We start from the raw sequence: 18,928 nt of genomic DNA, 5'->3' as shown, positions 1-18,928 counted from the left end.
TTCTTTAGATCCAGAAAGCTTCCTTAAGTTAGAGTTAGAGTTTTGATTATTATTAATACTTCTGCTTCATTTGTCTCTTTCTGGAAGGTAATGCCTATTCTTCTTGGGCTAGACCCAAGGAATGATATTAAAAATACTTAACAGCTCATTTGGTAACCAGCATAGCACAGGACAGTGAAATGGTCATCTTAGTACTGGAGCGGGGTCCTGGAGGCTCCCTGCTATAACAGAAGTTACGCTTAGATGCTGGATCTTGGAGAAGTCCCACAAGGGACTGACTGCATGGTGGGAAGTAACTATTACCAACCAATATGGAAGTATTTTAATATTTTAACAACTTCGGCATTTTGCGGTGTTGTTGACATGTTTTTCAAGTTGAAATAACTCACTCAGTCTCTCGTTCTGTCAAGTGTGCTATTGACTGCCTTTAACATGAATTTTAACAGCAGTGTCTCTTATTTTCCTGTGATTTCCTACGTTGGCTTGTTCTCTTTTCGTAGCCTATTTTTGTTTTTTAGAGTTATTTCCCCTTGTGCATTGCTAACATCATGAAACTCTTCTGTCTATAACTCAGTGCTCTTCTTCTGATGTTTTCTAGAACTTTTTATGAGAGGTCCCATGGTAATTGTTTTCTGTTTGATCATTTTTGCATCCCGAGAAGTTTTCCCAAGGTCTTTTGTGAAGAACAGTAAATGCTTAATGTTCCTGTTTGAGTCCTGGCACAATTCCTCTTTCAAACCCGAGGCTGAAGGTCAGGTAGATGTGCTCCCTTCCGGAGCCCTCTTGTGAACCTACAGGTGCCTACCAGTGTTCATTCTCATTTCCACCCCTCCAGTGGCAGAAGCAGCCCTTTCAAACCTAGCCTGGCTGGGGTGGCATGGGAGTGGGAGAGAACGCCCCTTGCAGTGTGGGTAGCATTTATTGTAGAGGAGACTTGAGAAACCACGCTAACTTGCTTTACAGTGTCAAGAGGGTTTAAGACTCAGTAGGCCCATGAGGCCTATTTTGAGTCTAGGAGCAAGTTGATTTAAAAGACGCACACATGCACACACACACACACACACACAAACACACACACACACACACACCCCTCTTAAAAAAGGATATTTCCCTCCCCCATCCATTTCTTCTGTTAATTCTGTTTAGTTCAGTAGAGTATGTGTAATTATGAACTTTGGGGGGTGATTCCTGCTATGCTACTGAATTTGATCTTTGGGGACTTTAACTCAGTACTTCCCTCCCTCCTTCCCTCCCTTTCTCCCTCCTTACCTCTTCCCCTCCCTCCCTCCTTACCTCCCTTCTCTCCTTTCCTCTTTCCCTCCCTCTCTCCCTCTCTTTTTTTTGCTTCTGTCTTCTCTACCTGAATAAGTAGCTCATTCCTACCATTATGGAAGGCCCATTAGTAAAGAATTGAATGATTTGACCTTCAAATTTAAATTGTTGTATTCCTGGGAAAGGTATGGTTTTGTTTTCTCTTCTGCAACCACTCACTCTCCTGGGTGGCTCATGTGTGGAGAGAACTGAATTCTATTTTATAACATGCCAGATTCTCACGTAAAAAGTCAGGCTTGTTTTTTGCTTCCGTAGCCATTGGTTTATTTTGATCATTAACCTTGAAGTGATCCACAGTTATCTTTCATGCCTGAGTTAAGTGTCTTGGAAGTTAATTTTATCTATATTCCTTCATGCTGTGAATTCACTTATTTTACCCAAACACTTTTATTGTTCATCCTTTTATATTTGGTCACCAGTTAGTAAAAATATTAAGAGATATATCCCATTTCTTCTGGTTTTATTTTTTCCTTTCATATTGAAAGCATATTTTATAGATTCATGAAATGTTAGCCTAAGAGGGTTATTGACTCATTTTCATTTTTACTATTTTATACCCAATATACTCCCAGTTATATGCCTTTCTTTCAACGGAGGAATAACATCTCCCATTTGCCAACTGCTTACTGTATGCCAGATGCTGGGGTAAGCATTTTAGAAATATCATGTCATCCTTACTACAATACTGTTAATTTGATTTAGCCAGGAATATATAGAGCTGGTCAGTGGCAGAGCGGGGCTTTGAATCCAGGTTTATCAGACTCAAAAACTGACCCTCTTGACCACAATCCTATATTTGGTATTAGGAGGCAGGCGATTGGGGTCACTTCCTGGTGCTGCTGCCGCCTCACAGTGTGGCTTTGAGCACGTCAGGGCTGGACCTCCGTTTCCTCACCTTCGCGATAGCTCCCTCAAAGCGTTGTTTTGAAACTAGACTGAGACAAGGCATTTGGAGATTCTGGTTTCACTTTTGCCACTGGCCTAAAGGAACAGAAATGAGTCAGAATAAGTGGTGAGCAGTAGCTCCTGCTGCGGCTTGTCGACTTAGCATCGTTCAGGCTTGGAGAAGTAGGGAGCAGATTGGGATCCAAGTTTGCAAGCGGCAAGGAGCATAATGTGTACCTCCTTTTGTCTGGCACTTGCCCTCCTGGGTCAGCCTACCACATGATGGTTCTGTTGGGCCCTAATGGGAACGGTCTGGTAGAAGCAGGTTCTTACCCTCCATGGTAGTGGAGATGTTTCTTTCCACCAAAAGACCTCATATTTGGTTTAGATAGTGTTCCCTATATTGAAGATTTATTGTCTTGTTTCTCCTGAAACACCAGAGGATGTTTATTTCAGGATCATCTTTATCTGAAAAGTCTTCTTACAAAGGTATTTTCTCTGCATCACTTTCTTCTACCCTAAGCCAAATCAGGAATTTTAATACCTGTACTCAACCAGAAATGAGAGACATGTGAGCAGATTTGATTTGCAAATTTATACTTTGGATAACAACATTATTATTTATTAAACTTCATTTCAAAAAAGTGTAGGGACAGAGGGTAAGCTTCCCCTCTGCCGCCTTTGAAGGTCCACTGAGATGACTGACTATAGATTCATAGGAGAAAGAGAATATATTAACGTGCATAAACGTGGGAGTCCTGCAAATATGAGACTCAGGGCCAATGGTTGAAGCTTATGACCGCTTTTCATAGAGGAAAGGGGAATGGGGGTGAGATTGGTATAGGCAACTGTGTAGTAAATAATTTTCAGGAGAAATGAATGAGCCCAAAGAACTATGGCCTGGGACAAAGTGTCTCTGAATTCTGTGGGAGATTGCAGGAAGGCGAGGAGCAGAACTTCACTGTGAACAAATGTTGTCTTATTATGTAGATAATGTCTCTTGGGTAATGTCTTGGAGCTGCTCTGAGAAGAACAGATGAAAAGTCTCTCTGGGCATGGAGATGACTTTTAGTGGTTAAGTCTTTCTTGGCTATTTGATGAGACTTCTAAGCTGGCAATTGCATTTCTTTTGGAAAGAAGTTTTCTTAGTCAGATAAAGAGTTTCTCTCTGCACATGGGAAAGAAGGGATCAGAGAGACCAGGGCATGGGGGAAGGTCAGAGGGAGACCTTGCTTCTGAGGCTTACTTCTGAGGCCTTTCAGTTTCCTTTAATTCAGAGCATTTAGCATGCCAAAGTGCCACATTTTGGGTCATTGTCCTCTGTAGCCTAACAAAAGTCTGCAAGTACATGCTGTATTTATATAGCTGTCGAGTTTCTGATACAGCACAGTGCTGAATAAATAATTGCTGAATGAACAACTTTCATACAGTAAACAATAGAAGCAGGCCTTTGTCACTAAGAATCAACATAAAAAAAATCCTTTGTTTTCTGTTTTTTTAGAGGGATGAAATAATGAAGTCAAAGATCCACAAACTTATTTTTCTTATTATTACTCCCATCTGTCATTTTCTTCTGAAATTAACGAGACCCAGCAATTGATGTTGTTTTAATGATATATTTCCACAAATGTGTTAAATTGCTTTCCAAGTCACCAAAGTGAGACTTCCATTTTTTTGTTATTTTTTAGTAACATTAAGTAGTTTATTTGATACCAGCTGTTGGTTTATATAACTTTTATTATCCAAATAATACATGTTTATTGTAGAACAATTAGCAAATACAGGGAAGCAAAATGGAGAAAATCAAAATTACATGTAATTTTATACCATTTTCTGAACGTGGGGACCTACTTTTTTAGACTATTTCTATCTGAAATGTTGTATGAATTACTTTGTAACCTGCAGTTTGCGTAAGTATTTATACTTCTTGCAACATGATATTAAATATTCTATGGATGGATGTAGCATCACTTAACAAACCAATCCCCTACTGTTGGGTCATCTAGGCTAGTTATTTTGTATCTCTGACTGTTATAAATGTTTTTGCAATAAACTTTAGTAGTGATTAGAATCGTAGGGGGGTGTGTGTGTGTGTGTAAACACATAAAAGTGACCTATGTAAGGTAAAAGAGGCTTATTTCTCTTCCACATAAAGGAAGTACAGAGCTTGGTCCAGGATTGAAATGGTACTTAACAGTATCAGGAAATGAGGTTCCATTTATCTTGCTGCTCTGCCTTGCAGAGTACCTATTCCCAACACCATATCACGGGTTAGAAGTGGTTGCTGGAAGGCTAGCCATTAAAGTACTATTCTACCCAGCAGGAAGGAGGGACATGTTGGGGGAGTGGTGGTGGGTGTGCTCTTAGCCTTTAAGAGCACTTCCAAGTCCAATTAGCAGAACTCATAGGATATTGTAGATTCCACTTCTGCTTATGTCCATTAGTCATGTGGTCACTTTTAGCTGAAAAGGAAGCTGGGAAATGTAGTCTTCATCAGAGTACAGTTACATACGTGGCAGAGACCTTCCACTGTAACTGGCTTGGAGATGATTGTTGGTGTTCATGCTTCATTATTTTCTTAAGATGAACTTCTAAACTTGGAATTGTGGAGTCAGTGGATGATAACTCAGAAGGAATCTTTTCCAGGTGAGAGAAAAAACTTTTGCCCAAAGCTGCTTCCTTGGAGTGTTTTGTGGTTTCTTTAGCATACCAGTGCATGATGAAGATAAGAATGGGAAACATTCTTTTATCTCACTGGAAGGTAGCATCCATCCAGTCTATCCAGAGAGCATCAGCTGACCCTGATGGAGGTGCACAGGTGCAGGGTCGGTAGAGGCACCTCTTACTGGGACTTTGCCAGTGAATATTTGAAATTTGAGTATAAAAGAGATTCTAACAGTACGTTCCTTATACCATGCAATATCTCATGGCTTGTAGGGCCAGGGATATTGGTGGTACCGTGTTCCAAGACTGGAAGCCACTTTTCAGCTGGTCCTGTCTGACTTGTAGGTAGACTTGGATCTTCAAATTTGGCACATAAAAATCTTTTTATCTTTTTTTTCAACAAAACATTGGTCTTTATGCCTCTTATGAATGACTAGAGGGTCTTTAGTCTCTGTCTCTTTCTCATACATATGTATAGGCCTCACTGAGAAAATTTTTTTGAAGAAATGTAGTGATTATTTGATTAAACATTAGACTGAGTAGATTAATTTGTTCATAAACATAAGGAATGTTATTATTTTTCTCTGCAGTATACTGTGTCCATTTTAATGTACTGTCACTTTTCTCTTAATTCTTATCTTTCCACTGTTGAGGATGACAGCTTTGGTTCTACAAATAAAATGTATCAGATTGTTGAATCAAGAATCAGGAAGGATGACCATTCCTTCCATACGGTAATTTTAGGTATTCCCAGTCAGCCTAAAATATTTGTACTCATTGTGGAGGCACACAACCTGAAACCAAGTGGGGCGAGTGAGAAAAGAGTTTGATCACATACCTTTGGTCAATTTTCATCACAGGAAACTTCAGAAATTTATAGAAAACGTCTTAAAAAGTTTTCTTTTCCATGCATGTCAATGATTTGAGAGGAGGGTGGCAAGAAATAGGGTCCTAGGCAAAGGACGGTGGCTGAAATATCTTTAGAACACTAGGCTATGTTTCCTGAGTCTCATTGTGCACATTTAAACCTACCCTTCCTTACTCTTGGCACTGAACCAGCTGCTGGAGCCAGAATGTATTTGCATTTATTTTAGCCTGTATCATAACATGTTAAAATGAAAACCTGGAGTCACTTTTCTGGCAGTTCAAGGAATGCAGTACAGATTTGCTCAAATGAAGCTGCTTTCTTTATTCCTTTTGGATTAAAATCATAGGAGGTGGCATGTTCTGTGGCTGATAACATCAGTTAGTGCGGAAGACTCAGCGAAAGGAAGGAAAGTCTTAATGCGAAGGATGCAGAGTTGGTACTAAGATTGGAAAAGCATGTATGTCTAGGCCTATTTATAGTATCAGATTTAAAGACATGCAGAGGCGACCACAAACATAAGGGCTTTGGTGTTTTTAGTCATTTCCTTAGAATGGGTTAGTTATTTTTCTGAGGAACAATGTTCGGAACATTAGAAATGAATTGTGAATAATACAGCGTTTAGCAGAAAATAAAATGAAAATAGAGTAGATCTGCAGTGATAGAATGAACACTGCTGAGTGTTAATAGAACATAAACAGTAATAGGACAAAGACTATAGTTTTGGAAAAGACTAATTATATGGCACCCACTCAGGATACAAATTATAAAGTCAGCCCTATTGTTTTACTGTAGTGTAGAATTGGAAATCTTACCATTTCATATAAAAATGTCTTATGAAATATGTACAAATATTATATTTCAAATAATAGCTAAGCTCTTTAGAATACCCGCGATTAAAAAGATGTTTTAAGTTACTCTGTATTTTGCTACACAAAAATTGCTTAAACTCTGGGCAATTCCAAAAGGAAAAGAGAATAAAAACAAACTGTTTCTGGTTTATATATTTGGTTCATAATAGATATTCAATAAAATAGGATGAGGACCTACACCTTTGAGCTTGGCTGGATGAAATGTGGAAAGAGGGATAATGATGGCTTTTTAAAACGTGTTTGAAGATTTGAACTGTTTCATGTGGAGCAGACACTAGAATTTCTCTGTATGAGCTCAATGAGGTAGAACCAGCACCAGTGGGTGTCAGCTCTAATAAAACAGATTTTTGACTCAGCATAGTGACTTTCTAGCATTCAGAGCAATTCAAATTTCAGATTAGGCTAGTTTAAGAATAAATGTATCAGAAAACTGTAACAGAACAGTAAGAAATAAATTTTTAAAAAATTTACCACTTATAACAGCCTCAGGAAACATCTGATACATAGGAATAAGTTTAACAAAAGATGTGCAAGATCTGTACCTGAAAATGATAAAATGTTAATGAGAGACATTAAAGAAGAGCCAAAGAAATCGAGGGATTTTGCTTCTTTGTGGATTGGAAGACTCAATATTGTAAAGAAGTCATTTCTTAACCAAATTTATCTATTGGAAATTTGTCTAGTAGAAATATGTTTGATAGAAAGCCTAATCTAAATCTTAGCGTTTTTTTGTTGTTTTTTTTTTAAAGCGAATTGTAAAATTGATAATGCAAATGCAGTAGCCATGGCAATCTTGAAAAGACCTACATCACAGACACCAGTATACTTACAAAGTGATAGTAATTAAAGCTATGGATTGGGATAAAGAGACCAGTGGGACAAAATATGGAATCTGAAAGACACTGATATGTATGTTAAAACTAGCACTGCAGTACAGTGGGCAAAGGAAAGGATAGTCTTTTCAGTAAATCATGGTTGGATAATTAAAAATCTGTATGGAAAAAATCTATGAATATTGATTCTTGCCTAATATATACACAAGACATAAATATCAGATGGATTGTAGATCTAAACATGAAAGGTAGAGCATAAAGTGTTTAGAGGAAAGCAGAGAAAACTCTTTATGGTCTTGGGGTAAGCACAGGTTTCTTTAATAGACATATAAGATATTTGCCATAAGAGAAAAAATTAATAAATTAGACATTATTACATTTACTTCTGTTATTCAAAAAACCCTATTAAGAAAGTAAAAAGGAAGGCACAGAGTGGGAGGAGATATTTGTAATACATATTTCCAACAAAGGACTTCTACCCAGAATATATATAGACAACGTGTATAAATCATTAAGAAAAAAGGAAGACAACTCAATAGAAAGATAGACATAAAACATGAATAAGCCCTTTACAAAATAGCCTCTCTGTGTGGACAATAAACATAGGGAAAGATTATCAATATCATTAGTCATTGAATGCAGTTGTAACCATAATGTGATACCACTATACACCCACTATAATGGTTAAAAAGAAAAAGATAGACAATACCAAGCACTGGTGTGGAAGTGAAGCCATTGGAACTGTCACATGCTGTTGGTAGGTATTGTGCAGTTGTTTTGGAAAGCTGGCAGGATTTCCCAAAGCTTAGTGTACACAAATGCTCTGACCTCAAAGTTTCACTCTTTGGTATATGTGCAATGGAAATACATACATAAGTTCAGGAAATTGTTACCGGAAAAGGGTCCTGATCCAGACCTCAGGAGGGGATTCTTGGGTCTCATGCAAGAAAGAATTTGGGGCAAGTTCAGAGAGTGAAGTGAGAATGCAAGTTTATTAGGCAAGGAAAGGAATAAAGAATGGCTACTCCAAATGGTTGCCCATTTTTATGGTTATTTCTTGATGGTATGCTAAACAAGGGGTGGATTCCTGCATCCCCTTTTTAGACCATATAGGGTAACTTCCTGATGTTGACATGGTATTTGTAAACTGTCCTGGCGCTGGTGGGAGTATAGCAGTGAGGATGACCAGAGGTTACTTGGTTTTGGTGAGTTTTGTCTGGCTTCTTTACTGCAACCTGTTTTGTCAGCAAGGTCCTTATGACCTGTATATTGTCCCCATCTCCTGTCTCATCCTGTGACTTAGAATGTCTTAACCATCTGGGAATGCAATTGTCTCAGACCCAGTAGGTCTCAGCCTCATTTTACCCAGCTTCTGCTCAAGATGGAGTTGCTCTGGTTCAAATGCCTCTGACAAAGTAATCTGTACAAGAATGTTTGTAATAGCACTGTTTGTAATAGCCCCAAATTAAAAACAACTCAGATGCTCATTGTTCATGATCTCCGAATGAATTACAGAGCATTCACAACCACGAAAAACCATACAACAAAGGGAAGGTAACTTCTGCTATTCACAATAATGCGAATGAATCTCAGCAACATGCTGTTTAGAGAAAGAAGCCAGATACCCAAGTTTCCATTTTAAATACAATTCCAAAGAGGGTAAATGAATCTATGGTGTTAGTAGTCAAGGAAGTGGTCACCTTTGCTTGACAGGTGAGATGTGATTGGAAGTGTGTGCTTGCCATGTTTTGTTTTCAGTCCGGGTGTTGGTTACATGGGTGTGTTCACTTTGTGAAAATTCAGTGAGCTTTACACTTAGTGATTTCTACATCTTTCTGTAGATCATAGAAATACAAAAGCAAGGCTTTTGTGATAGAATTGAGGTGTCCTTGTAACTGAGCTGGTGTGTGAGCAGAGAGGAAATGTAGGGGAGGTGCCTTTCTTCTGAGGTGCTTTGAATACCTAGTTTTCAGAAAAGATTTCTGTTCTAAAGGACCATAAGGAGATGACGATTGACAGCTCTAAGTCAAGCGTCCAGAGGACAAAAATCCTTTGCTAGAGAATGGCTGTTTTAGGAAAGCAGCCATAAAACTAGGTTTGGATTCAGAAGCTCTAACGTAAATAGAATATTCAGTAGTTTTTTGTTGTTGTTTTAAGAGATGGGACCTTGTCCTGTAGCCCAGGCTATAGTAAGAATACTTAATAGTTTTAATTTTGATCTGAACAAATTAAAAAATGACAAAAGCATTTGCATTTCTGCTGTTTTATTTTTATTGCAATAATTTCATATCCCTGTCAAAAAACTAAATTGGCTATTTAAGAAATCAGTATGATTAGTAAATAAGAAGTTAAGAAACCAAAGCAAGCCCTGAGACAGAAGGAGAGAAAGGACGGTAACTGTGAATACGTGGTAAACACAGGTGTTGGACTTGAGATGCAACTTGGCTGTTACCCTTACAACAACCAAAGCAGAAAGGGGAACAAATAAGCAACTTCCTAGGATAAGATTAACTTTCCTTCCCATTAAAACTTTGAGGCCTGTTTCTTATCTGAAGCATTAAAGAGACAACATTGAACAACATAATGAAGCATATTTTTAGCAATGAGTGCTGTAGCAAATAATATCAGTTGAATTTACAGGCTGTTTTTTATAGTGACCTTCAGTAAAGACAAAGAAGAGCCTATTCAATAGCATAATGCTGAAAGGAACCAATGCTTTAACCACCCCCACCCCAGTCTCATTATCTGGGAGATGCATGGCATTTGGGGCTTGCTGCTTTCAGAGAGTGATTGCCCATTTGTTTTCATTGACCAGGTGCCCGGGAAGAACCCACCGTCCAGCAGGCACAGCGTCGGTCAGCTGTCTTTCTGTCCTTTAAGTCCCCAATTCCATGTCTGCCCTTGCGCTGGGAGCAGCAAAGCAAACTTCTTCCAACTGTCGCTGGAATCCCTGCCAGTAAAGTTTCCAAATGGAGCACAGACGAGGTATATTTTATCTTCTTTGCTGCCAGACACCAGATACAGGAGTACTGGCTTAAGAGGTGTGGAACATTGAACGTAGGTAGCGTTTAGTCTTTTTTTTCTGAAAGAGAAGAAATCATTCTGAGAGAAATAACTAATACATATGGGTTACATGTTTTGAACCTGTAGCATTTAGATTCTGACTATGTTTTTTAACTGGGAATTTTGATATTGCTTTTGACAGGTGTCAGAATTTATACAGAGCTTACCTGGGTGTGAAGAACATGGAAAGGTATTTAAAGATGAAGTAAGTGTTCCACTAAATTGCAATATGTTACTTAATGGGATCAAAGCACTGAAATGCAGTGGATGGTGAAATGTGTGGAACTGGCAGAGTCAAAAAGAGATGGGTTGTGTTGAAATTGACAAATTGATGTATACTAACAGGCAGTATGAATCAGTTGTATAAAAATGTCTTTGTATAAGATGAGATGCAAAAGAATGTTTGTGAGTACCATTTTATGATGCCCCACAGCAGTAACACTAGGCTCCTTCTAAAAAGAAAACCCACAGAACTTAATAGCATGCATTTATATAGTTTATAGTACAGAAGAAGCAGCCAAGGAAAGAAATAAGCAATGTTTTATCTTTTTAATAAAGTGAAATTAGTTTCCATTATTTTATTTTCCAACATCATTCTAACAACATTCTGACTCCATTTGAGGTTTATAATAAGTAATATTAGCATTATGTCTAAAAAAATCCCTTAAGTCATATACATTCCTCAGTAATGTTTATAATAAGATATTTATCACAGTCCACTTTTGGAAGATTATTTTATTAGTTGTTTTCAACTACCTCTCCAAAACTTCAGTATAAGGGGTGATTAAGAATGGTATCACTTACGGCAGTGAGCACTAGAATAAAAAGGAATCTGGTTTCGAACTTTAAATTCTGTAAGCATACAGCAAGAGACCCTTATTCAGTAGAGACCTTGAAAAATAAGCCACTTGCCTGTCATCTCTTCCAAGTAAAGCAGTCAATTACCCCTCTGATTTTGGCTCTGTCTACTCCTGCCAGAAGGCGGAAAGTAGACTGAGTAATCTCAGAAGGTTTTCTCCAACATCTGCTGCCTACAGTTACACGCATACACACCTTGTTTGCCCCTATGTGTAAAGCTCAACTGTTAAGAACAGCACACTTTCAGTTGTATGGCAGGAGTGTAGACACAGCTAACAATCCAGCCACCAGTTATCAGTGTTGTTATACTGTGAGGTATAATTTATGCATTAGAGGAAAGCCTGTTAAAATGCACAAGGATCTGATTTCCAAAGGATCTGAAATCCTTTTTCTGATTTATGTTCTTACTGTGCAAATGTTTTATTTTCTCTCTATTCGATCTTTAATTGGCAGTTACTCAGATTTTCTTTCCCTGAGTCCTAAGTGTCTTCACTGACATTCTGAATTCATTTTCTGTTTTTTATCTCTCTCTTTTTTTTTTAATCAAGATGGAGTCTTGCTCTTCTAGCCTGGGCTAGAGTGCTCACTGCAACCTCCGCCTCTCAGGTTCAAGCAGTTCTCCTGCCTCAGCCACCCAAGTAGCTGGGATTACAGGTGCCCACCACCACACTCAGCTAATTTTTTTATATTTTTAGTAGAGACTTGGTTTCACCATGTGTTGACCAGGCTGGTCTGGAACTCCTGACCTCGGGTGATCCACCTACCTCGGCCTCCCAAAGTGCGGAGATTACAGGCATGAGCCACTATGCTCAGCCTGAATTCATTTTCTATCGCTAGCGGACATAGAGCCACATAGGGAGCTGTTGGTCTGTCTTGGAAAGTGTCACATAGTCATTACCTTTGAAAATAAGAAAGCATTTTTGAAAATAAATTTATAATGCATCTCTTTTATAACTTCTGTTTTTTATTCTATTGATATCTAGATAATCCATATAGGTTTGCTCTATTATTCAGTTTAAGTAAGATTCAAGTCTAAATTCAAAATGATACGGTATTTCTTTGAGTAATTTTTTTATTCATGGCAAATTGTCTTTGGAGATGTTCCTCAGTTACCAAATACCCTCAAAACCAGATCCTTCTCTAGAGGAGTGAGATAGTTAATATTGTCTGTCGATATCTATTACTCGCTCATTCACACCGTCATTCATTCATCTTGTGCACATTTGTTAAATTCCGGCCATGTGTATGTTACTTCGTGTCATGCTCTTGTGAGAAGGATGATTCGAAAATAGTAAAACCCAATCCTTGTTCTCAAGTGTCTCACAAAGTCAGTGGGTTTGGGTTTTGAGTCCTACAAGTAAACCATAGGACAAATCTAACTGAAGTCTTATAAATCATCTCTAAAAGGCAAAGTACAAGTATTCAGATAGGCTCTTCTTGGAAATTATCCTTGACTTCTCTCTTACACACGCCACATCTCATCTGTTGAAAATCCTATTCGGTGTATCTTTGAAACATATAAAACCCTATCACTCTACTGCACCACCACCCTGGTCTGCGCCGCCATCCTCTCCCACTTGGATGAGTGCAGTAACCTCCAAACTCATTTTCCTGGTTCTGTTTTTGCTCCTCTGCAGTCCATTCCCAGCACAGCCAAGGTGACCCTGCTGAAACCTAAGTCAAACCATGTCACTCCTCTGTTCAGATCCTTCCAATAGCTTCATCTCTCAATCAGAATAAAAGCAGAAGTCCTTATAAGGGCCTGCAGTGTGATACCTCGTTACCTCTCTTGCCCCTGGCTCTTTGTTTGCTCAGCCCCTCACGGGTCTACACGCTGGCCTCCTTGCTGTTCCTCTGATTGTCCAGGCTTGCTTCCGCTCCTCCTTCCGCACAGAACGCTCTTCCTCCAGATCTTCATGTGGCTCACTTCTGCTCAGATGCCAGCTTACCAATTAGTCCTGCCCTGACTTTCTGACTTACAAATTGCTTCTTGGCGCCACACATGCATCCCTGCTCCTACTGCCCATTCATCTTCCTAGTCAGCTCTGTTTAATCATAGCACAAATCACCTTTTTTTTTTTTTTTTGGAAACAGAGGCTCGTTCTGTCACCCAGGCTGGAGTATAGTGGCACAATCTCAGCTCACTACAACCTCTGCCTCCCGGGTTCAAGTGCTTCTCATACCTCAGCCTCCCAAGTAGCTGGAACTGCAGGTGTGCGCCACCACACCCAGCTAATTTTTGTATTTTTAGTAGAGATGTGGTTTCACCATGTTGGCCACGCTAGTCTTGAACTCCTGACTTCAAGTGATCCACTAACCTCAGCCTCCCAAAGTGCTGGAATTACAGGCATGAGCCACTGCTCCTGGCCAACATGAGTCACTTTCTAACTTACTGATTAATTGGCTTACTTAGTATGTTTATTGGCTTATGGTCTGTCTACCACTTCTAGAATGTAAACTGCACAAAAAGTTTTTTGCTTGCTTGTTTTTGTTTTATTTGTTTTATTCCCTGCCATATGTCTAGGCCCAAGAAGAGTGTATGGAATATAATAGACATTCACTATATTTTTATTGAGTCAATACACTCATGCCTTTACACTCTGAGAAAGACTCATTCAGACAGAGCATGTCACTGTGGTTTCGAGTTAAGGCATTGGAAAAGAACAAATAGTGCACAGTGAAAAGGGCAGTGAAATGGAAGGCAAGAGCTCCTGAATTCCACATCCCTCTCCCTCGTTTGGGGCCATTAGCAAGACACGTAGGGTCTGGAATTACAGCATTATATATGCATTGCAGAAGCTAATAAAAAAAAGTAAGCCTTGTAATACATTGCAGTGGTCACTGTTGTTCTTAGGATCTACTTTCTTGAATAAAGTTTACTTCCTTCCAGTAAAGGCTTATTCTTATGGCCACATGTCAGAGCAACCTGTATGTAATAAAGAGTTTAGAAGTAGCCTCAAGATTTTTCTTTCTAGTGTATGTAACCTTATAAATAACAACCTACCAAAATGTATCCTTCGTGTCCCACTTTTAACTTCAAATCCCAGCCACTAAGTTCTCTGAATGTTTCTTTTCATCAGTCATCTGTTATGTTATACTCTTACATAGTTTCAGAAGGAGACTTGGTGTCTGCCGCAAGCCTTCAGTAGGGCCAAGGTTATAATAAACCAATCAGTCTTTGTAGTGGGCTCCTTGGGAATGTCAGTGGACACTTTCATTAATGACTTAGAAGACTTCTACAGGCTATCTATTGTACTAAGGTCTGCTTTGGTTGAGCAAAATGTTAATAGATCTGCCTTTCTTCCTGACCTTGCTTTATCAGAGGGCTGTCATAGCACAAGCAAATGAGAACAGACGAAATGTTTCCAAAAAACAGAACATTTCTCATACTGCCGCTTAACGGTGTTGCACTTGGAGATTAACATTGGAACAATTTTTCCTTCTAGTTTACAACAGCAGGATGTCTTTTTACTGAAATTAGCACACTTTTTCCATATAATTGTTACTTGAAGAAGTTGTCTAAGATGACTCCAGTTCTTGCTGATGAAGCATTTAGGCAGTCTATATTTACAAGTCTTTCATTTTTAAAGGAGAGAGGAAAATCTTAAGAAGTAGCCATTTAATTATATCAGCCTTTGTTTAGAGAACTGTTAGCGGCATTTAGAGTTGTCTTAGTTTGCTAGGGCCACCATAACAATGCCAACCACAAACCGGTGGCTTAAATAGCAGAAATGCATTGTCTCGCAGTTCTAGAAGCTGAGAATCTGAAGAAGGCTAGAAGTCAGGGGGTTGGCAGAGTTGCTTCCTCGCGCGGGCTGTGAGGAAAGGATCTCTCCTGGGCTTGACTTGTAGCCTCTCCTTGACTTGTAGATGGTTGTCTCTCTTTGGGTCTTTACGTTGCCTTCCCTCTATGTGTGTCTCTTGTAGTCTCTCTTTGGGTCTTTACGTTGCCTTCCCTCTATGTGTGTCTCTTTCTCCAGATCTCTCCTTTTTATGAGGATGCCAATCATAATTGGATTAGGCACCCAACCTACTCCAGTGTGGCCTCAGCTTAACCAATTACCTCTGCCTGGACCCTATTTCCAAATAAAAGTCACATTCTGAGGTACTGGGGGTCAGGACATCAACATACGAATTTGTGACAGGGACACCATTCATCCCATAACAGAGTGCATTGCTGTCAAGGTTTCTGATGTTCTAAGGCAGAGAACAGGCGTTTGACTTTTTGTATAAGGTGGGAAAACTAAAAGGGAAACTTTTTTTTTTTTAAGGTGACAAAGTTACCTAAGAGCTGAAAGACTGTTTCTTTGCTCTGCCCAGTAAGCCAGACATCATCTTCATAGCATTTTATCTTTTAACCTAAAAGATGTGTTGTACCTTTGAACTTCTAGAGAATAGTAGCCTATTTTTCAGAAGCATAGACTTTTGTCTTAGAAGATGCCCAGAGAGAGGAAGGGTCTTTCTCATGGTTACCCTACCCGAGTATTAGAAGAACCACCTTAAAGTCAGTGACTCTCAACACCAGCCTCACATTCACTGTTTGATTGCCCCTGTTAGTAAAGGCTTTTCTTCAGTGTGCAAAGACTAACTGTGGCCACACTAGAAATAAGTGTTATCTTTCTGATTTTCTTCATGGTGGAAGGCTAATTTTGGGAAAAAAAAAAAAAAAAGTTGGAATTAGCTGATATGTTTTTCTGAATTATTTTATGTCCACTAACATTCATGTACCTGTCACCTCTTCTAATTTTAAAAACTGCCATGATAAAAACTAGACTTTGGCCACCCTGAATTTTTCCATATTCTTCTTAACTCTACACCTAATTCAGAGTGATCACAGGAAGGTATGAGTACCTTCTATTTTCCTGTGGGCTGATTTTTCAGGTGAATTAGTTTACTTTGTTCCCAGTCCACTTTTGGGTGTGTCGTTGTGGATAAAAAAGGTCCATATATCAAGAAATGTCATTGCACACATGAACCTCTATGTGTGCTTTTTTAGCATTGCTATGTAGAAGACAGCTGATAATTTAACCTTGAATATTTTCTACAGCACTGCATCTTGTTAATCCACATTCTGGTGTTTTTTCCCCCATTTTAGCAAATTGATGGAGAAGCATTTCTACTTATGACTCAAACAGACATTGTTAAAATTATGAGCATTAAACTGGGCCCTGCTCTCAAAATTTTCAATTCCATCCTGATGTTCAAAGCTGCAGAGAAGAATTCTCACAATGAACTTTGAAGATGGTGAATTCTGAATACCATCAGCATTCTGCTTTAAAGCTCATGTTTTATTCAAAGCACAAGGACGGTTATAACTCCTAAATGAGAAGTCTCCAAAACTCAAAAGAGCAACACTATCGGATTATTTATATTCCTCAAGAGACAATATATATGAATTCTTATGAAAGTGCTTGAGCTTTTAACCAGGTACTGTCTAACAACAGTCATCTTTTGGTTCTGTTCACTGAGCTAAATTTATCTTTGTAAATCTTTTTGAGTCTGGGGGGGCGGGGGGAAAGGGGGACTTCATTAATTATTTATGGTAATGGGGGGGCAGAGTAAGAACTTTTGGCATTTTGTAAACATTGTTGAATTCTCTTTCATGTACACTGTTTCTTTTTCAATACTTTCAGAAACCTTTTTATATAATCAAATTTCAATTTAAACCAAATTAGTCAAAACCTGGCTAAGTTTAGCCGGTAGGACTGTTATCTGTATTGTTAATTTTGTGCCATATTTTGAATTGCAACATTATGCTAAGTATAACTTTGCAAGTCATGATATTGCCTAACTGCTTGTCATAATTGTCAGGGCTGAATAGTTGTAAGAGTGACTTTTCTTTGAATCAGTGTTTTTCCTTTTGCACGCATTATGAAATGTTAAACAAATTACTTTTCACCAGCATCTTTACTATAATTACCAAAAACGTGTATATAAAAGAATGGAATTGAAAAATAAAATATATAAACATAAATAAATTAGGTAGTGTATTTGAGTGGCATCAATCTCACGCATCTTGGTGCCCCCGTGTTTACAAGAGCCAGATGGTATCAGAGGAGTATGCAGTTGGATGCAGTTATGGTTGGGGGGATGTTTGTGAGGGTCTTGAACTATTTATGAGATGATCTTGAGCTTCTAATTGTCATTGAGGAAACTGTGGTGCTTTACAGAGACTGAGAGCTCATTCTGTCAACAGAAACACTAATCTGTAAAGAGCCCTGTCTCAGGTCATGCATTGTCCTCCAAACCCAAAGGTTTTTTTCAGGGTTGGCTGAAGAGCGAGTGTCGAGTGTCGTGGTTTTACTGAAAAGGCAAGGTGTGAAGGAGCAACTTCATTTGACACAAAATCTGAAATTCTCACAGATCAGGGAGGTGATTTCCCAAAGTAATTAGCCAAGAACCTCCATCTTGGAAGGATTCCTTTTTCTGTAGAATACTTTGCCTCGATATATAAGCATACAGATGCACTTTAAATGAAAACCCTTGATTATAAATTGATAGCTGGTAGTGTTTCTTTTGCAAGAATGCATTTCTAAGGCAAAAGGTAAATTATTTTGTCCGTCTTTTGATGTACTTTCTGATTCCAGGATTGGATATTTATTCAAGGACTATTTTAAAAATAGAAAGTAAGTTTGTAGCATGCTGTCTGAATTCTGGGGGAAGTTCCACCTCTTCTTTAGTTGCTTTCGTTTTTTTATGATGTAAGACTTCCTTTGATGTCCCTGTTGGAAGTCCATTAGCAGTCCTTTGCATTTGTCAATTCAAGGTAAAACAGGGTCAGTGACATCTACAGTGTCCCAGTCATTTATTTGCATGAATCTGCTTAAATAAGTTTTTTGTTGTTGTTTTTTTCTTTTTTATGTTTTGTTCAGAATTTGTACATTCAAGTTGTACTTGTTATATCTGATATGAATGAAATAAAATCTTAATTGCAGATGCTTTTTACATATGTATGATTTTTAAGAAAGCTTCTCAAATAGGAGAGGCAGCACAAGAGCAGGAAGAGCATCAAGTATTCGGACATTACTAGTTGTGTAATGAATCTGTAGGATTCAGAATTGTCAAACTGTGTCCCAAGATGATGACAAAAATACTGAAAGATTATATTGTTAGGTCAAGTACAATTCATCCCCATTGGGAATTTTTCTTTTCAAGTGTAAAGCATAGAACTAAAGCATAATTTAAATCATGAGATTTTAAACATCTTCTTCTTTTTTTTCTGGAGACAGAGTCTCATTCTGTCCCCCAGGCTGGAGTGCAGTGGCGTGATCTCGGCTCACTGCAACCTCTGCCTCCCGGGTTCAAGTGATTCTCCTGCCTCAGCCTCCTGAGTAGCTGGCATTACAGGTGCCCACCACCACGGCTGGCTAATTTTGGTATTTTTAGTAGAGATGGTGTTTTACCATGTTGACCAGGCTGGTCTTGAACGCCTGACCTCAGGTCATCTGCTTGCCTCAGCCTCCCAAAGTTCTGGGATTACAGGCATGAGCCACCACTCCCAGCTGATTTTTAAAATCTTATTGAAGACATCCACTCATTCTCTGCAGCATGTTGTT

At 38.7% G+C, this 18,928-nt stretch overlaps 1 protein-coding gene across 7 annotated transcripts in view; it reads left to right on the top strand.

Annotated features, from left to right (window-relative positions):
* The window catches only part of L3MBTL3 (L3MBTL histone methyl-lysine binding protein 3), a 122,680-nt gene extending 104,374 nt beyond the window's left edge, over positions 1-18,306 (top strand). For all 7 annotated transcript variants that reach the window (XM_003898195.5, XM_003898196.5, XM_021937896.2 and 4 more), the window contains 3 exons: positions 10,267-10,436; positions 10,657-10,719; positions 16,468-18,306. In XM_003898195.5, coding sequence (XP_003898244.1) covers positions 10,267-10,436; positions 10,657-10,719; positions 16,468-16,611 — 377 coding nt within the window. In that variant the 3' untranslated portion in view covers positions 16,612-18,306. The remainder of the gene's footprint in view (positions 1-10,266; positions 10,437-10,656; positions 10,720-16,467) is intronic.
* Positions 18,307-18,928: the final 622 nt, after the last annotated feature.

Source organism: Papio anubis, chromosome 6 (assembly GCF_008728515.1).
Source record: "Papio anubis isolate 15944 chromosome 6, Panubis1.0, whole genome shotgun sequence".
In the NCBI taxonomy this organism is placed as follows: domain Eukaryota; kingdom Metazoa; phylum Chordata; class Mammalia; order Primates; family Cercopithecidae; genus Papio; species Papio anubis.
This window is presented reverse-complemented; position numbering and strand designations above follow the sequence as displayed.